Source organism: Salvelinus fontinalis, chromosome 14 (assembly GCF_029448725.1).
Source record: "Salvelinus fontinalis isolate EN_2023a chromosome 14, ASM2944872v1, whole genome shotgun sequence".
Classification (NCBI taxonomy): Eukaryota; Metazoa; Chordata; class Actinopteri; order Salmoniformes; family Salmonidae; genus Salvelinus; species Salvelinus fontinalis.
Window position 1 is genome coordinate 13,287,354 of NC_074678.1, and position 20,668 is coordinate 13,308,021.

A 20,668-nucleotide genomic window follows, 5' to 3' on the forward strand; every position below is an offset into this window, starting at 1 on the left:
CTGACACGCCACAGACCCGCGCTGACACGCCACAGACCCGCCCTGACACGCCACAGACCCGCCCTGACACGCCACAGACCCGCCCTGACACGCCACAGACCCGCGCTGACACGCCACAGACCCGCCCTGACACGCCACAGACCCGCCCTGACACGCCACAGACCCGCCCTGACACGCCACAGACCCGCGCTGACACGCCACAGACCCGCCCTGACACGCCACAGACCCGCGCTGACACGCCACAGACCCGCCCTGACACGCCACAGACCCGCCCTGACACGCCACAGACCCGCCCTGACACGCCACAGACCCGCCCTGACACGCCACAGACCCGCCCTGACACGCCACAGACCCGCCCTGACACGCCACAGACCCGCCCTGACACGCCACAGACCTGTCATATCACCAGTCAGCCAGTCAACTGACAATGACTCTGTGTTGACCTCTGTGTTTGACCACATGTCGACCTCTGACCTCTGCCCCTAGTGAGGATGGATGGTGGAGTTCGTCTGGTGAAGCTGCCCTCAGCCTCCAGCGCCTCCTTCGTGCTCCGCTTCCTGGAGACGCTGTGTCGCACGCTGCAGAGTCACTTCCTCTTCAGCTCCCAGCCCTTCAGCCACACATACACCTACAGTAAATATGGTAACTACACCTACAGCACCACCAAGTCAGGTACCTACAGCACCACCAAGTCAGGTACCTACAGCACCACCAAGTCAGGTACCTACAGCACCACCAAGTCAGGTACCTACAGCACCACCAAGTCAGGTAAATACAGCACCACCAAGTCAGGTAACTACAGCACCACCAAGTCAGGTAACTACACCTACAGCACCACCAAGTCAGGTAACTACACCTACAGCACCACCAAGTCAGGGGACTACAGCACCACCAAGTCAGGTAACTACAGCACCACCAAGTCAGGTAACTACAGCACCACCAAGTCAGGTATCTACAGCACCACCAAGTCAGGTAACTACAGCACCACCAAGTCAGGTAACTACAGCACCACCAAGTCAGGTAACTACAGCACCACCAAGTCAGGTGACTACACCTACAGCACCACCAAGTCAGGTACCTACAGCACCACCAAGTCAGGTACCTACAGCACCACCAAGTCAGGGGACTACAGCACCACCAAGTCAGGGGACTACAGCACCACCAAGTCAGGTAACTACAGCACCACCAAGTCAGGTGACTACAGCACCACCAAGTCAGGTAAATACAGCACCGCCAAGTCAGGTACCTACAGCACCGCCAAGTCAGGTACCTACAGCACCACCAAGTCAGGTACCTACAGCACCACCAAGTCAGGTACCTACAGCACCACCAAGTCAGGTAACTACAGCACCACCAAGTCAGGTAACTACAGCACCACCAAGTCAGGTAACTACAGCACCACCAAGTCAGGTAACTACAGCACCACCAAGTCAGGTAACTACAGCACCACCAAGTCAGGTGACTATAGCACCACCAAGTCAGGTGACTAGAGCACCACCAAGTCAGGTGACTATAGCACCACCAAGTCAGGTGACTATAGCACCACCAAGTCAGGTAACTACAGCACCACCAAGTCAGGTAACTACAGCACCACCAAGTCAGGTAAATACAGCACCGCCAAGTCAGGTACCTACAGCACCACCAAGTCAGGTACCCACAGCACCACCAAGTCAGGTGACTACACCTACAGCACCACCAAGTCAGGGGACTACAGCACCACCAAGTCAGGGGACTACAGCACCACCAAGTCAGGGGACTACAGCACCACCAAGTCAGGGGACTACAGCACCACCAAGTCAGGTACCTACAGCACCACCAAGTCAGGTACCTACAGCACCACCAAGTCAGGTAACTACATCTACAGCACCACCAAGTCAGGGGACTACAGCACCACCAAGTCAGGTAACTACACCTACAGCACCACCAAGTCAGGTAACTACACCTACAGCACCACCAAGTCAGGTAACTACACCTACAGCACCACCAAGTCAGGTAACTACACCTACAGCACCAATAAGTCAGGTAAATACACCTACAGCACCACCAAGTCAGGTAAATACAGCACCACCAAGTCAGGTACCTACAGCACCACCAAGTCAGGTAACTACAGCACCACCAAGTCAGGGGTCTACAGCACCACCAAGTCAGGTAACTACAGCACCACCAAGTCAGGGGACTACAGCACCACCAAGTCAGGGGACTACAGCACCACCAAGTCAGGGGACTACAGCACCACCAAGTCAGGGGACTACAGCACCACCAAGTCAGGGGACTACAGCACCACCAAGTCAGGTAAATACAGCACCACCAAGTCAGGTAAATACAGCACCACCAAGTCAGGGGACTACAGCACCACCAAGTCAGGGGACTACAGCACCACCAAGTCAGGGGACTACAGCACCACCAAGTCAGGGGACTACAGCACCACCAAGTCAGGGGACTACAGCACCACCAAGTCAGGTACCTACAGCACCACCAAGTCAGGTACCCACAGCACCACCAAGTCAGGTACCTACAGCACCACCAAGTCAGGTACCTACAGCACCACCAAGTCAGGTACCTACAGCACCACCAAGTCAGGTACCTACAGCACCACCAAGTCAGGTACCTACAGCACCACCAAGTCAGGTACCTACAGCACCACCAAGTCAGGTAACTACAGCACCACCAAGTCAGGTACCTACAGCACCACCAAGTCAGGTACCTACAGCACCACCAAGTCAGGTACCTACAGCACCACCAAGTCAGGTACCTACAGTACCACCAAGTCAGGGGACTACAGCACCACCAAGTCAGGTAAATACAGCACCACCAAGTCAGGTAACTACACCTACAGCACCACCAAGTCAGGTAACTACAGCACCACCAAGTCAGGGGACTACAGCACCACCAAGTCAGGGGACTACAGCACCACCAAGTCAGGGGACTACAGCACCACCAAGTCAGGGGACTACAGCACCACCAAGTCAGGTAACTACAGCACCACCAAGTCAGGTGACTACACCTACAGCACCACCAAGTCAGGTAACTACAGCACCACCAAGTCAGGTACCTACAGCACCACCAAGTCAGGTAACTACAGCACCACCAAGTCAGGTAACTACAGCACCACCAAGTCAGGTACCTACAGCACCACCAAGTCAGGTAACTACAGCACCACCAAGTCAGGTAACTACAGCACCACCAAGTCAGGTAACTACAGCACCACCAAGTCAGGTACCTACAGCACCACCAAGTCAGGTACCTACAGCACCACCAAGTCAGGTATCTACAGCACCACCAAGTCAGGGGACTACAGCACCACCAAGTCAGGTAACTACACCTACAGCACCACCAAGTCAGGTAACTACACCTACAGCACCACCAAGTCAGGTAAATACAGCACCACCAAGTCAGGTAACTACAGCACCGCCAAGTCAGGTACCTACAGCACCACCAAGTCAGGTACCTACAGCACCACCAAGTCAGGTACCTACAGCACCACCAAGTCAGGTAACTACAGCACCACCAAGTCAGGTAACTACAGCACCACCAAGTCAGGTAACTACAGCACCACCAAGTCAGGTAACTACAGCACCACCAAGTCAGGTAACTACAGCACCACCAAGTCAGGTAACTACAGCACCACCAAGTCAGGTGACTATAGCACCACCAAGTCAGGTGACTATAGCACCACCAAGTCAGGTGACTATAGCACCACCAAGTCAGGTGACTATAGCACCACCAAGTCAGGTGACTATAGCACCACCAAGTCAGGTAACTACAGCACCGCCAAGTCAGGTAAATACAGCACCGCCAAGTCAGGTACCTACAGCACCACCAAGTCAGGTACCCACAGCACCACTAAGTCAGGTAAATACAGCACCACCAAGTCAGGTAACTACAGCACCACCAAGTCAGGTGACTACACCTACAGCACCACCAAGTCAGGGGACTACAGCACCACCAAGTCAGGGGACTACAGCACCACCAAGTCAGGTACCTACAGCACCACCAAGTCAGGTACCTACAGCACCACCAAGTCAGGTACCTACAGCACCACCAAGTCAGGTACCTACAGCACCACCAAGTCAGGTACCTACAGCACCACCAAGTCAGGTACCTACAGCACCACCAAGTCAGGTAACTACACCTACAGCACCACCAAGTCAGGTAACTACACCTACAGCACCACCAAGTCAGGGGACTACAGCACCACCAAGTCAGGTAACTACACCTACAGCACCACCAAGTCAGGTACCTACAGCACCACCAAGTCAGGTACCTACAGCACCACCAAGTCAGGTACCTACAGCACCACCAAGTCAGGTACCTACAGCACCACCAAGTCAGGTACCTACAGCACCACCAAGTCAGGTACCTACAGCACCACCAAGTCAGGTACCTACACCTACAGCACCACCAAGTCAGGGGACTACAGCACCACCAAGTCAGGTAACTACACCTACAGCACCACCAAGTCAGGTAACTACACCTACAGCACCAATAAGTCAGGTAAATACACCTACAGCACCACCAAGTCAGGTAAATACAGCACCACCAAGTCAGGTAAATACAGCACCACCAAGTCAGGTACCTACAGCACCACCAAGTCAGGTACCTACAGCACCACCAAGTCAGGGGACTACAGCACCACCAAGTCAGGTAACTACAGCACCACCAAGTCAGGGGACTACAGCACCACCAAGTCAGGTAACTACAGCACCACCAAGTCAGGGGACTACAGCACCACCAAGTCAGGGGACTACAGCACCACCAAGTCAGGTAAATACAGCACCACCAAGTCAGGTAAATACAGCACCACCAAGTCAGGTAAATACAGCACCACCAAGTCAGGTATCTACAGCACCACCAAGTCAGGGGACTACAGCACCACCAAGTCAGGGGACTACAGCACCACCAAGTCAGGGGACTACAGCACCACCAAGTCAGGGGACTACAGCACCACCAAGTCAGGGGACTACAGCACCACCAAGTCAGGGGACTACAGCACCACCAAGTCAGGGGACTACAGCACCACCAAGTCAGGGGACTACAGCACCACCAAGTCAGGGGACTACAGCACCACCAAGTCAGGGGACTACAGCACCACCAAGTCAGGTACCTACAGCACCACCAAGTCAGGTACCTACAGCACCACCAAGTCAGGTACCTACAGCACCACCAAGTCAGGTACCTACAGCACCACCAAGTCAGGTACCTACAGCACCACCAAGTCAGGTACCTACAGCACCACCAAGTCAGGTACCTACAGCACCACCAAGTCAGGTACCTACAGCACCACCAAGTCAGGGGACTACAGCACCACCAAGTCAGGGGACTACAGCACCACCAAGTCAGGGGACTACAGCACCACCAAGTCAGGGGACTACACCTACAGCACCACCAAGTCAGGTAACTACACCTACAGCACCACCAAGTCAGGGGACTACAGCACCACCAAGTCAGGGGACTACAGCACCACCAAGTCAGGGGACTACAGCACCACCAAGTCAGGTGACTACAGCACCACCAAGTCAGGTAACTACAGCACCACCATGTCAGGTGACTACACCTACAGCACCACCAAGTCAGGTACCTACAGCACCACCAAGTCAGGTACCTACAGCACCACCAAGTCAGGTGACTACAGCACCGCCAAGTCAGGTGACTACAGCACCGCCAAGTCAGGTAAATACAGCACCGCCAAGTCAGGTAAATACAGCACCGCCAAGTCAGGTACCTACAGCACCACCAAGTCAGGTACCTACAGCACCACCAAGTCAGGTAACTACAGCACCACCAAGTCAGGTAACTACAGCACCACCAAGTCAGGTAACTACAGCACCACCAAGTCAGGTAATTACAGCACCACCAAGTCAGGTAAATACACCTACAGCACCACCAAGTCAGGTGACTATAGCACCGCCAAGTCAGGTAACTATAGCACCGCCAAGTCAGGTAACTATAGCACCGCCAAGTCAGGTAACTATAGCACCGCCAAGTCAGGTAACTACAGCACCGCCAAGTCAGGTAAATACAGCACCGCCAAGTCAGGTACCCACAGCACCACCAAGTCAGGTACCCACAGCACCACCAAGTCAGGTAACTACAGCACCACCAAGTCAGGTAACTACACCTACAGCACCACCAAGTCAGGGGACTACAGCACCACCAAGTCAGGGGACTACAGCACCACCAAGTCAGGTAACTACAGCACCACCAAGTCAGGTGACTACAGCACCACCAAGTCAGGTAACTACACCTACAGCACCACCAAGTCAGGTACCTACAGCACCACCAAGTCAGGTAACTACACCTACAGCACCACCAAGTCAGGGGACTACAGCACCACCAAGTCAGGGGACTACAGCACCACCAAGTCAGGGGACTACAGCACCACCAAGTCAGGTACCCACAGCACCACCAAGTCAGGGGACTACAGCACCACCAAGTCAGGTACCTACAGCACCACCAAGTCAGGTAACTACAGCACCACCAAGTCAGGTAACTACAGCACCACCAAGTCAGGTAACTACAGCACCACCAAGTCAGGTGACTACACCTACAGCACCACCAAGTCAGGTAAATACAGCACCACCAAGTCAGGTACCTACAGCACCACCAAGTCAGGGGACTACAGCACCACCAAGTCAGGTAACTACACCTACAGCACCACCAAGTCAGGTAACTACACCTACAGCACCACCAAGTCAGGTAAATACAGCACCACCAAGTCAGGGGACTACAGCACCGCCAAGTCAGGTACCTACAGCACCACCAAGTCAGGTACCTACAGCACCACCAAGTCAGGTAACTACAGCACCACCAAGTCAGGTAACTACAGCACCACCAAGTCAGGTAACTACAGCACCACCAAGTCAGGTAACTACAGCACCACCAAGTCAGGTAACTACAGCACCACCAAGTCAGGTAAATACACCTACAGCACCACCAAGTCAGGTGACTATAGCACCACCAAGTCAGGTGACTATAGCACCACCAAGTCAGGTGACTATAGCACCACCAAGTCAGGTGACTATAGCACCACCAAGTCAGGTAACTACAGCACCACCAAGTCAGGTAACTACAGCACCACCAAGTCAGGTAAATACAGCACCGCCAAGTCAGGTACCTACAGCACCACCAAGTCAGGTACCCACAGCACCACCAAGTCAGGTAGCTACAGCACCACTAAGTCAGGTAAATACAGCACCACCAAGTCAGGTAACTACAGCACCACCAAGTCAGGTGACTACACCTACAGCACCACCAAGTCAGGGGACTACAGCACCACCAAGTCAGGGGACTACAGCACCACCAAGTCAGGTGACTACACCTACAGCACCACCAAGTCAGGGGACTACAGCACCACCAAGTCAGGTAAATACAGCACCACCAAGTCAGGTAACTACAGCACCACCAAGTCAGGGGACTACAGCACCACCAAGTCAGGTACCTACAGCACCACCAAGTCAGGTACCTACAGCACCACCAAGTCAGGTACCTACAGCACCACCAAGTCAGGTACCTACAGCACCACCAAGTCAGGTACCTACAGCACCACCAAGTCAGGTACCTACAGCACCACCAAGTCAGGTACCTACAGCACCACCAAGTCAGGTAACTACACCTACAGCACCACCAAGTCAGGGGACTACAGCACCACCAAGTCAGGTAACTACATCTACAGCACCAATAAGTCAGGTAAATACACCTACAGCACCACCAAGTCAGGTAAATACAGCACCACCAAGTCAGGTACCTACAGCACCACCAAGTCAGGTAACTACAGCACCACCAAGTCAGGGGTCTACAGCACCACCAAGTCAGGTAACTACAGCACCACCAAGTCAGGGGACTACAGCACCACCAAGTCAGGTAACTACATCTACAGCACCAATAAGTCAGGTAAATACACCTACAGCACCACCAAGTCAGGTAAATACAGCACCACCAAGTCAGGTACCTACAGCACCACCAAGTCAGGTAACTACAGCACCACCAAGTCAGGGGTCTACAGCACCACCAAGTCAGGTAACTACAGCACCACCAAGTCAGGGGACTACAGCACCACCAAGTCAGGTAACTACAGCACCACCAAGTCAGGGGACTACAGCACCACCAAGTCAGGGGACTACAGCACCACCAAGTCAGGTACCTACAGCACCACCAAGTCAGGTAAATACAGCACCACCAAGTCAGGTAAATACAGCACCACCAAGTCAGGTATCTACAGCACCACCAAGTCAGGGGACTACAGCACCACCAAGTCAGGGGACTACAGCACCACCAAGTCAGGGGACTACAGCACCACCAAGTCAGGGGACTACAGCACCACCAAGTCAGGGGACTACAGCACCACCAAGTCAGGGGACTACAGCACCACCAAGTCAGGTACCTACAGCACCACCAAGTCAGGTACCTACAGCACCACCAAGTCAGGTACCTACAGCACCACCAAGTCAGGTACCTACAGCACCACCAAGTCAGGTACCTACAGCACCACCAAGTCAGGTACCTACAGCACCACCAAGTCAGGGGACTACAGCACCACCAAGTCAGGGGACTACAGCACCACCAAGTCAGGGGACTACAGCACCACCAAGTCAGGGGACTACAGCACCACCAAGTCAGGGGACTACAGCACCACCAAGTCAGGGGACTACAGCACCACCAAGTCAGGTAACTACACCTACAGCACCACCAAGTCAGGTACCCACAGCACCACCAAGTCAGGGGACTACAGCACCACCAAGTCAGGGGACTACAGCACCACCAAGTCAGGGGACTACAGCACCACCAAGTCAGGTGACTACAGCACCACCAAGTCAGGTAACTACAGCACCACCAAGTCAGGTACCTACAGCACCACCAAGTCAGGTACCTACAGCACCACCAAGTCAGGTACCTACAGCACCACCAAGTCAGGTGACTACAGCACCGCCAAGTCAGGTGACTACAGCACCGCCAAGTCAGGTGACTACAGCACCGCCAAGTCAGGTGACTACAGCACCGCCAAGTCAGGTAAATACAGCACCGCCAAGTCAGGTACCTACAGCACCGCCAAGTCAGGTACCTACAGCACCACCAAGTCAGGTAACTACAGCACCACCAAGTCAGGTAACTACAGCACCACCAAGTCAGGTAACTACAGCACCACCAAGTCAGGTAAATACACCTACAGCACCACCAAGTCAGGTGACTATAGCACCACCAAGTCAGGTGACTATAGCACCACCAAGTCAGGTGACTATAGCACCACCAAGTCAGGTGACTATAGCACCGCCAAGTCAGGTAACTATAGCACCGCCAAGTCAGGTAACTACAGCACCGCCAAGTCAGGTAAATACAGCACCGCCAAGTCAGGTACCCACAGCACCGCCAAGTCAGGTACCCACAGCACCACCAAGTCAGGTACCCACAGCACCACCAAGTCAGGTAGCTACAGCACCACTAAGTCAGGTAAATACAGCACCACCAAGTCAGGTAACTACAGCACCACCAAGTCAGGTGACTACACCTACAGCACCACCAAGTCAGGGGACTACAGCACCACCAAGTCAGGGGACTACAGCACCACCAAGTCAGGGGACTACAGCACCACCAAGTCAGGGGACTACAGCACCACCAAGTCAGGTAACTACAGCACCACCAAGTCAGGTACCTACAGCACCACCAAGTCAGGTACCTACAGCACCACCAAGTCAGGTACCTACAGCACCACCAAGTCAGGTACCTACAGCACCACCAAGTCAGGTACCTACAGCACCACCAAGTCAGGTAACTACAGCACCACCAAGTCAGGTAACTACACCTACAGCACCACCAAGTCAGGGGACTACAGCACCACCAAGTCAGGTAACTACAGCACCACCAAGTCAGGTGACTACAGCACCACCAAGTCAGGTAACTACACCTACAGCACCACCAAGTCAGGGGACTACAGCACCACCAAGTCAGGTAACTACACCTACAGCACCACCAAGTCAGGGGACTACAGCACCACCAAGTCAGGGGACTACAGCACCACCAAGTCAGGGGACTACAGCACCACCAAGTCAGGGGACTACAGCACCACCAAGTCAGGGGACTACAGCACCACCAAGTCAGGTACCCACAGCACCACCAAGTCAGGGGACTACAGCACCACCAAGTCAGGTACCTACAGCACCACCAAGTCAGGTAACTACAGCACCACCAAGTCAGGTAACTACAGCACCACCAAGTCAGGTAACTACAGCACCACCAAGTCAGGTGACTACACCTACAGCACCACCAAGTCAGGTACCTACAGCACCACCAAGTCAGGTACCTACAGCACCACCAAGTCAGGGGACTACAGCACCACCAAGTCAGGTAACTACACCTACAGCACCACCAAGTCAGGTAACTACACCTACAGCACCACCAAGTCAGGTAAATACAGCACCACCAAGTCAGGTAACTACAGCACCGCCAAGTCAGGTACCTACAGCACCACCAAGTCAGGTACCTACAGCACCACCAAGTCAGGTAACTACAGCACCACCAAGTCAGGGGACTACAGCACCACCAAGTCAGGTAAATACAGCACCACCAAGTCAGGTGACTACAGCACCACCAAGTCAGGGGACTACAGCACCACCAAGTCAGGTACCTACAGCACCACCAAGTCAGGTACCTACAGCACCACCAAGTCAGGTACCTACAGCACCACCAAGTCAGGTACCTACAGCACCACCAAGTCAGGGGACTACAGCACCACCAAGTCAGGTACCTACAGCACCACCAAGTCAGGGGACTACAGCACCACCAAGTCAGGGGACTACAGCACCACCAAGTCAGGTAACTACACCTACAGCACCACCAAGTCAGGTAACTACACCTACAGCACCAATAAGTCAGGTAAATACACCTACAGCACCACCAAGTCAGGTAAATACAGCACCACCAAGTCAGGTACCTACAGCACCACCAAGTCAGGTAACTACAGCACCACCAAGTCAGGGGTCTACAGCACCACCAAGTCAGGTAACTACAGCACCACCAAGTCAGGGGACTACAGCACCACCAAGTCAGGGGACTACAGCACCACCAAGTCAGGTACCTACAGCACCACCAAGTCAGGTAAATACAGCACCACCAAGTCAGGTAAATACAGCACCACCAAGTCAGGTATCTACAGCACCACCAAGTCAGGGGACTACAGCACCACCAAGTCAGGGGACTACAGCACCACCAAGTCAGGGGACTACAGCACCACCAAGTCAGGGGACTACAGCACCACCAAGTCAGGGGACTACAGCACCACCAAGTCAGGGGACTACAGCACCACCAAGTCAGGGGACTACAGCACCACCAAGTCAGGGGACTACAGCACCACCAAGTCAGGTACCTACAGCACCACCAAGTCAGGTACCTACAGCACCACCAAGTCAGGTACCTACAGCACCACCAAGTCAGGTACCTACAGCACCACCAAGTCAGGTACCTACAGCACCACCAAGTCAGGTACCTACAGCACCACCAAGTCAGGGGACTACAGCACCACCAAGTCAGGGGACTACAGCACCACCAAGTCAGGTAAATACAGCACCACCAAGTCAGGTAACTACACCTACAGCACCACCAAGTCAGGTAACTACACCTACAGCACCACCAAGTCAGGGGACTACAGCACCACCAAGTCAGGTAACTACACCTACAGCACCACCAAGTCAGGGGACTACAGCACCACCAAGTCAGGGGACTACAGCACCACCAAGTCAGGTAACTACAGCACCACCAAGTCAGGTGACTACACCTACAGCACCACCAAGTCAGGTACCTACAGCACCACCAAGTCAGGTACCTACAGCACCGCCAAGTCAGGTGACTACAGCACCGCCAAGTCAGGTGACTACAGCACCGCCAAGTCAGGTAAATACAGCACCGCCAAGTCAGGTAAATACAGCACCGCCAAGTCAGGTACCTACAGCACCACCAAGTCAGGTACCTACAGCACCACCAAGTCAGGTAACTACAGCACCACCAAGTCAGGTAACTACAGCACCACCAAGTCAGGTAACTACAGCACCACCAAGTCAGGTAACTACAGCACCACCAAGTCAGGTAACTACAGCACCACCAAGTCAGGTAAATACACCTACAGCACCACCAAGTCAGGTGACTATAGCACCACCAAGTCAGGTGACTATAGCACCACCAAGTCAGGTAACTATAGCACCACCAAGTCAGGTAACTATAGCACCACCAAGTCAGGTAACTATAGCACCACCAAGTCAGGTAACTACAGCACCACCAAGTCAGGTAACTACAGCACCACCAAGTCAGGTAAATACAGCACCACCAAGTCAGGTAAATACACCTACAGCACCACCAAGTCAGGTGACTATAGCACCACCAAGTCAGGTGACTATAGCACCACCAAGTCAGGTGACTATAGCACCACCAAGTCAGGTAACTATAGCACCACCAAGTCAGGTAACTATAGCACCACCAAGTCAGGTAACTACAGCACCACCAAGTCAGGTAACTACAGCACCGCCAAGTCAGGTAAATACAGCACCGCCAAGTCAGGTACCCACAGCACCACCAAGTCAGGTACCCACAGCACCACCAAGTCAGGTACCCACAGCACCACCAAGTCAGGTAGCTACAGCACCACTAAGTCAGGTAAATACAGCACCACCAAGTCAGGTAACTACAGCACCACCAAGTCAGGTGACTACACCTACAGCACCACCAAGTCAGGGGACTACAGCACCACCAAGTCAGGGGACTACAGCACCACCAAGTCAGGGGACTACAGCACCACCAAGTCAGGTAAATACAGCACCACCAAGTCAGGTAACTACAGCACCACCAAGTCAGGGGACTACAGCACCACCAAGTCAGGTACCTACAGCACCACCAAGTCAGGTACCTACAGCACCACCAAGTCAGGTACCTACAGCACCACCAAGTCAGGTACCTACAGCACCACCAAGTCAGGTAACTACAGCACCACCAAGTCAGGTAACTACACCTACAGCACCACCAAGTCAGGGGACTACAGCACCACCAAGTCAGGTAAATACAGCACCACCAAGTCAGGTAACTACAGCACCACCAAGTCAGGTGACTACAGCACCACCAAGTCAGGTAACTACACCTACAGCACCACCAAGTCAGGTACCTACAGCACCACCAAGTCAGGTGACAACAGCACCACCAAGTCAGGTGACTACAGCACCACCAAGTCAGGGGACTACAGCACCACCAAGTCAGGGGACTACAGCACCACCAAGTCAGGGGACTACAGCACCACCAAGTCAGGGGACTACAGCACCACCAAGTCAGGTAACTACAGCACCACCAAGTCAGGTAACTACAGCACCACCAAGTCAGGGGACTACAGCACCACCAAGTCAGGGGACTACAGCACCACCAAGTCAGGGGACTACAGCACCACCAAGTCAGGGGACTACAGCACCACCAAGTCAGGGGACTACAGCACCACCAAGTCAGGGGACTACAGCACCACCAAGTCAGGGGACTACAGCACCACCAAGTCAGGGGACTACAGCACCACCAAGTCAGGGGACTACAGCACCACCAAGTCAGGGGACTACAGCACCACCAAGTCAGGGGACTACAGCACCACCAAGTCAGGGGACTACAGCACCACCAAGTCAGGGGACTACAGCACCACCAAGTCAGGGGACTACAGCACCACCAAGTCAGGGGACTACAGCACCACCAAGTCAGGGGACTACAGCACCACCAAGTCAGGGGACTACAGCACCACCAAGTCAGGGGACTACAGCACCACCAAGTCAGGGGACTACAGCACCACCAAGTCAGGGGACTACAGCACCACCAAGTCAGGGGACTACAGCACCACCAAGTCAGGGGACTACAGCACCACCAAGTCAGGGGACTACAGCACCACCAAGTCAGGGGACTACAGCACCACCAAGTCAGGGGACTACAGCACCACCAAGTCAGGGGACTACAGCACCACCAAGTCAGGGGACTACAGCACCACCAAGTCAGGGGACTACAGCACCACCAAGTCAGGGGACTACAGCACCACCAAGTCAGGGGACTACAGCACCACCAAGTCAGGGGACTACAGCACCACCAAGTCGGGTAACTATGGTAACACTGTAACTAAACCTAGACAGGTGACAAAGTGCCTATTAGAATTTAGCTTTAACATCTCATCCCTGTGTGTCTGTAGTAGCGGTGTGTCTGTACTAGCGGTGTGTCTGTACTAGCGGTGTGTCTGTACTAGCGGTGGGTCTGTACTAGCGGTAGGTCTATACTAGCGGTGGGTCTGTACTAGCGGTGGGTCTGTACTAGCGGTGGGTCTGTACTAGCGGTGGGTCTGTACTAGCGGTGGGTCTGTACTAGCGGTGGGTCTGTACTAGCGGTGGGTCTGTACTAGCGGTGGGTCTGTACTAGCGGTGGGTCTGTACTAGCGGTGGGTCTGTAGTAGCGGTGGGTCTGTAGTAGCGGTGGGTCTGTAGTAGCGGTGGGTCTGTAGTAGCGGTGGGTCTGTAGTAGCGGTGGGTCTATACTAGCGGTGGGTCTGTAGTAGCGGTGGGTCTGTACTAGCGGTGGGTCTATACTAGCGGTGGGTCTGTAGTAGCGGTGGGTCTGTACTAGCGGTGGGTCTGTAGTAGCGGTGGGTCTGTAGTAGCGGTGGGTCTGTAGTAGCGGTGGGTCTGTACTAGCGGTGGGTCTGTACTAGCGGTGGGTCTGTACTAGCGGTGGGTCTGTACTAGCGGTGGGTCTGTACTAGCGGTGGGTCTGTACTAGCGGTGGGTCTGTACTAGCGGTGGGTCTGTACTAGCGGTGGGTCTGTAGTAGCGGTGGGTCTGTAGTAGCGGTGGGTCTGTAGTAGCGGTGGGTCTGTAGTAGCGGTGGGTCTGTACTAGCGGTGGGTCTGTACTAGCGGTGGGTCTGTACTAGCGGTGGGTCTGTAGTAGCGGGTGGTCTGTAGTAGCGGTGGGTCTGTAGTAGCGGTGGGTCTGTAGTAGCGGTGGGTCTGTAGTAGCGGTGGGTCTGTACTAGCGGTGGGTCTGTACTAGCGGTGGGTCTGTACTAGCGGTGGGTCTGTACTAGCGGTGGGTCTATACTAGCGGTGGGTCTATACTAGCGGTGGGTCTATACTAGCGGTGGGTCTATACTAGCGGTGGGTCTATACTAGCGGTGGGTCTATACTAGCGGTGGGTCTGTAGTAGCGGTGGGTCTGTAGTAGCGGTGGGTCTGTAGTAGCGGTGGGTCTGTAGTAGCGGTGGGTCTGTAGTAGCGGTGGGTCTGTAGTAGCGGTGGGTCTGTAGTAGCGGTGGGTCTGTAGTAGCGGTGGGTCTGTAGTAGCGGTGGGTCTGTAGTAGCGGTGGGTCTGTAGTAGCGGTGGGTCTGTAGTAGCGGTGGGTCTGTAGTAGCGGTGGGTCTGTAGTAGCGGTGGGTCTGTACTAGCGGTGGGTCTGTAGTAGCGGTGGGTCTGTAGTAGCGGTGGGTCTGTAGTAGCGGGTGGTCTGTAGTAGCGGGTGGTCTGTAGTAGCGGGTGGTCTGTAGTAGCGGTGGGTCTGTAGTAGCGGTGGGTCTGTAGTAGCGGTGGGTCTGTAGTAGCGGTGGGTCTGTAGTAGCGGTGGGTCTGTAGTAGCGGTGGGTCTGTACTAGCGGTGGGTCTGTAGCTGGAACAACATCTCTTCCCTGTGTGTTTGTCTGTTCCAGTGAAGGAGGAGGCATTGGAGGCCCCATCACTGAGCCAGGGGATTAAACGGCTATCTAGAGACTCGTCCCCCTACGCAGCCCCCCATTCCCCTAAACTACTGCGCACAGAGGCACACCTTTCAGAAGGTAACATCAACCAATCAGCACCACCATCTACTGGCTCACATTACACACATCCAATACATCAACACAAATCATATATAGAGGTTGGAGAAACAAGCAAAGACCTTTTGATGATCAGTGACCTATTCTAAAATGGATTAAATAGTTTTTTCCTCATCAATGTACACACAATACCACATAATGACAAAGCGAAAACATTTTTTTTAAATTAAAAATACAAAACAGAAATACCTTATTTACATAAGTATTCAGACCCTGTCTATATAAGGTCCCACAGCTGACAGCGCATGTCAGAGCAAAAACCAAGCCATGAGGTTGAAGGAATTGTCCGTAGAGCTCCGAGACAGGATTGTGTTGAGGCACAGATATGGGGAAGGGTACCAAAACATTTCTGGAGCATTGAAGGTCCAAAAGAACACAGTGGCCTCCATCATTCTTAAATGGAAGAAGTTTGAAACCACCAAGACTCTTCCTAGAGCTGGCAGAACGGCCAAACTGAGCAATCAGGGGAGAAGGGCTTTGGTCAGGGAGGTGACCAACAACCCAATGGTCACAGACAGAGCTCCAGAGTTCCTCTGTGGAGATGGGAGAACCTTCCAGAAGAACAACCATCCCTGCAGAGCTTCATCAATCAGGCCTTTATGGTAGAGTGGCCAGAGGGAAGCCACTCCTCAGTAAAAGGCACACATCAGCCCGCTTTGAGTTTGCCAAAAGGCACCTAATTGACACCTAATGGATGAAACCAAGATTACACTCTTTGGCCTGATTACCAAGTCTCACATCTGGAGGAAACTTGGCACAATCCCTACGGTGAAGCATGGGGATGTTTTTCAGCGGCAGGGACTGGGAGACTAGTTTGGTTCGAGGCAAAGATGAACTGCTCAAAGTACAGAGAGATCCTTGATGAGAACCTGCTCCAGAGCGCCCGGGACCTCAGACTGGGGCGAAGATTCACCTTCCATAAGGACAACGACCCTAAGCACACAGCCAATACAACGCAGGAGTGGCTTCGGGACAAGTGTCCTTAATGTCTCTGAATGTCCTTAAGTGGCCCAGCCAGAGTCCGGACTTGAACCAGATCGAACATCTCTGGAGACCTGAAAATAGCTGTGCAGCAACACTCCCCATCCAACCTGACAGAGCTTGAGAGGATCTGCAGAGAAGAATGGGAGAAACTCCCCAAATACATGTGTGCATCATACACAACAAGACTTGATATTATAATAATATATATATTTTATTATGTTTGCAAAAAAAATCTGCCTGTTTTTGCTTTGTCATTATGGGGAATTGTGTGTGGATTGCTGAGGGAATAAAACAATAATTTTAGAATAAGGCTGTTGCATAAAGTCAAGGGGATGTACTGTATCTTGGGATTGGGCAGATAGAGGTTAGAGTAAGGGTCTTATAAGGCAGAGGACCATGTGTATCTCTCCAGCAGATACTCTGCCCCGTGAGGAGAACAGCCTTCTGAAGGAGCAGTGCTTCATGGGTAACTCCATAACGCCACGCCCTAAGACGCTGCGCAGCACTTCTGACTACCACACCCACTCCCAGGCCAGCAGCCCCTATTACCCACGCCATGGCCCCGGACGCGCCCACAGCACACCACTGCACCGCCTTTTCTCCAACCCTGCGGACCTCCCCTGTACACACACCAACAGAGGAGTGGAAGGTAGGCCCCGTCAGAGCCTCTCTGTCCTCATGGTGTGTTGCTGTATCCAATACCCTGCTATGCTCTCCATGTCAGTCTGGTTGCTACTATGGGGTTGGCTTTTGTTTGAAGACACAAATCTCTGGAATATTTGATCATTGCAAACTCTTTGAAGTAGCGTAGTGGCAACAGTAGATCATACCATCTTAATGTTCAAATTTCGAGCCCTGGATTTAAACATATCCGACATTAAATGGCTCAGAAACTATCTTATGGGCCATAATCAAACAGCGTATGTGAACGGGTGTCACGAACCGGCTCATAGCCCGTAACAAAAGGGAGACAACGTGGAGATAAGGCGTAACAAAATATATATTTATTAAATAAAGTAACTAGGTATAATATACAATGGTGTGTGTAATCAGTGATCAGTAGTGTAAGTGAGTGTTTTGCATGCATGAATGTGATAATGCAGGGTGTTGAAAGATGCTAAAACAACCAACCAAAAAAACACCAAGAAACACAAACAAATCTATCAAGGTGTCTGCATGGAGAGTCTCCTCCATGAATGGGGAAGTGGTGTATTTATCCAATGACAGTGGGCCCAGGTGTTTCCCATGTAGCTGACGACCCTCCCAACTCCGCCCACCGACATCCTAATAAGGAAACAAGAACAAAGAGAGAATACAGCAGACAGAGTGGGAGGGTCGTCACACGGGTCACTGTCTAAACCCCAAAACTAATATCTGCAGATTGCCTCAAGGAAGACACATTTTCCCCTGCTGTTTATCTCTGAAGCTACTATGAGCTGTAGACTAGTTCACCGTGTCTTACTGCTCTGTTCTCCAGCCGCCAGCTCCACCACGGGCCCCGAGCCCACGGGCCCCGACAGACAGACCCCCAGGTGGGTGGGGTTGGGCAGGAACCCCTCTACCTGGTCCATCGATGAGGTCATGCAGTTTGTGAGCGACGCCGACCCCTCAGCCCTGGCCCCGCACGCTGAACTGTTCAGGAAACACGTGAGTGACTTCTGACCATGGTGTTATAACCACTAGAGTAGAGGGAAAACTGCTGTTATTACTGACCGTGGTGTTATAACCACTAGAGTAGAGGGAAAACTGCTGTTATTACTGACCGTGGTGTTATAACCACTAGAGTAGAGGGAAAACTGCTGTTATTACTGACCGTGGCGTTATAACCACTAGAGTAGAGGGAAAACTGCTGTTATTACTGACCGTGGTGTTATAACCACTAGAGTAGAGGGAAAACTGCTGTTATTACTGACCGTGGTGTTAACTGCTGTTATTACTGACCGTGGTGTTATAACCACTAGAGTAGAGGGAAAACTGCTGTTATTACTGACCGTGGTGTTATAACCACTAGAGTAGAGGGAAAACTGCTGTTATTACTGACCATAGAGTTATAACCACTAGAGTAGAGGGAAAACTGCTGTTATTACTGACCGTGGCGTTATAACCACTAGAGTAGAGGGAAAACTGCTGTTATTACTGACCGTGGTGTTATAACCACTAGAGTAGAGGGAAAACTGCTGTTATTACTGACCATGGTGTTATAACCACTAGAGTAGAGGGAAAACTGCTGTTATTACTGACCGTGGTGTTATAACCACTAGAGTAGAGGGAAAACTGCTGTTATTACTGACCGTGGTGTTATAACCACTAGAGTAGAGGGAAAACTGCTGTTATTACTGACCGTGGTGTTATAACCACTAGAGTAGAGGGAAAACTGCTGTTATTACTGACCGTGGTGTTAACTGCTGTTATTACTGACCGTGGTGTTATAACCACTAGAGTAGAGGGAAAACTGCTGTTATTACTGACCGTGGTGTTATAACCACTAGAGTAGAGGGAAAACTGCTGTTATTACTGACCATAGAGTTATAACCACTATAGTAGAGGGAAAACTGCTGTTATTACTGACCGTGGCGTTATAACCACTAGAGTAGAGGGAAAACTGCTGTTATTACTGACCGTGGTGTTATAACCACTAGAGTAGAGGGAAAACTGCTGTTATTACTGACCGTGGTGTTATAACCACTAGAGTAGAGGGAAAACTGCTGTTATTACTGACCGTGGCGTTATAACCACTAGAGTAGAGGGAAAACTGCTGTTATTACTGACCGTGGTGTTATAACCACTAGAGTAGAGGGAAAACTGCTGTTATTACTGACCGTGGTGTTATAACCACTAGAGTAGAGGGAAAACTGCTGTTATTACTGACCGTGGTGTTATAACCACTAGAGTAGAGGGAAAACTGCTGTTATTACTGACCGTGGTGTTATAACCACTAGAGTAGAGGGAAAACTGCTGTTATTACTGACCGTGGTGTTATAACCACTAGAGTAGAGGGAAAACTGCTGTTATTACTGACCGTGGTGTTATAACCACTAGAGTAGAGGGAAAACTGCTGTTATTACTGACCGTGGCGTTATAACCACTAGAGTAGAGGGAAAACTGCTGTTATTACTGACCGTGGTGTTATAACCACTAGAGTAGAGGGAAAACTGCTGTTATTACTGACCGTGGTGTTATAACCACTAGAGTAGAGGGAAAACTGCTGTTATTACTGACCGTGGTGTTATAACCACTAGAGTAGAGGGAAAACTGCTGTTATTACTGACCGTGGTGTTATAACCACTAGAGTAGAGGGAAAACTGCTGTTATTACTGACCGTGGTGTTAACTGCTGTTATTACTGACCGTGGTGTTATAACCACTAGAGTAGAGGGAAAACTGCTGTTATTACTGACCGTGGTGTTATAACCACTAGAGTAGAGGGAAAACTGCTGTTATTACTGACCATAGAGTTATAACCACTAGAGTAGAGGGAAAACTGCTGTTATTACTGACCGTGGCGTTATAACCACTAGAGTAGAGGGAAAACTGCTGTTATTACTGACCGTGGTGTTATAACCACTAGAGTAGAGGGAAAACTGCTGTTATTACTGACCGTGGTGTTAACTGCTGTTATTACTGACCGTGGTGTTATAACCACTAGAGTAGAGGGAAAACTGCTGTTATTACTGACCGTGGTGTTATAACCACTAGAGTAGAGGGAAAACTGCTGTTATTACTGACCATAGAGTTATAACCACTAGAGTAGAGGGAAAACTGCTGTTATTACTGACCGTGGCGTTATAACCACTAGAGTAGAGGGAAAACTGCTGTTATTACTGACCGTGGTG

General features: G+C 52.0%; 1 protein-coding gene across 6 annotated transcripts in view; it reads left to right on the plus strand.

Annotated features, from left to right (window-relative positions):
* Positions 1 to 20,668, plus strand: part of LOC129869505 (sex comb on midleg-like protein 2) — a 77,031-nt gene that overhangs the window by 48,516 nt on the left and 7,847 nt on the right. For 5 of the 6 annotated variants that reach the window (XR_008761955.1, XM_055943972.1, XM_055943970.1 and 2 more), the window contains 4 exons: positions 487 to 642; positions 15,688 to 15,813; positions 17,249 to 17,485; positions 18,314 to 18,483. Coding sequence is in view for 5 of the 6 variants with exons in the window: in XM_055943972.1 (XP_055799947.1) it covers positions 487 to 642; positions 15,688 to 15,813; positions 17,249 to 17,485; positions 18,314 to 18,483 (689 nt within the window). In the remaining variant the exon portion in view is untranslated. The remainder of the gene's footprint in view (positions 1 to 486; positions 643 to 15,687; positions 15,814 to 17,248; positions 17,486 to 18,313; positions 18,484 to 20,668) is intronic. The other variant, XM_055943973.1, reaches the window with a different exon arrangement.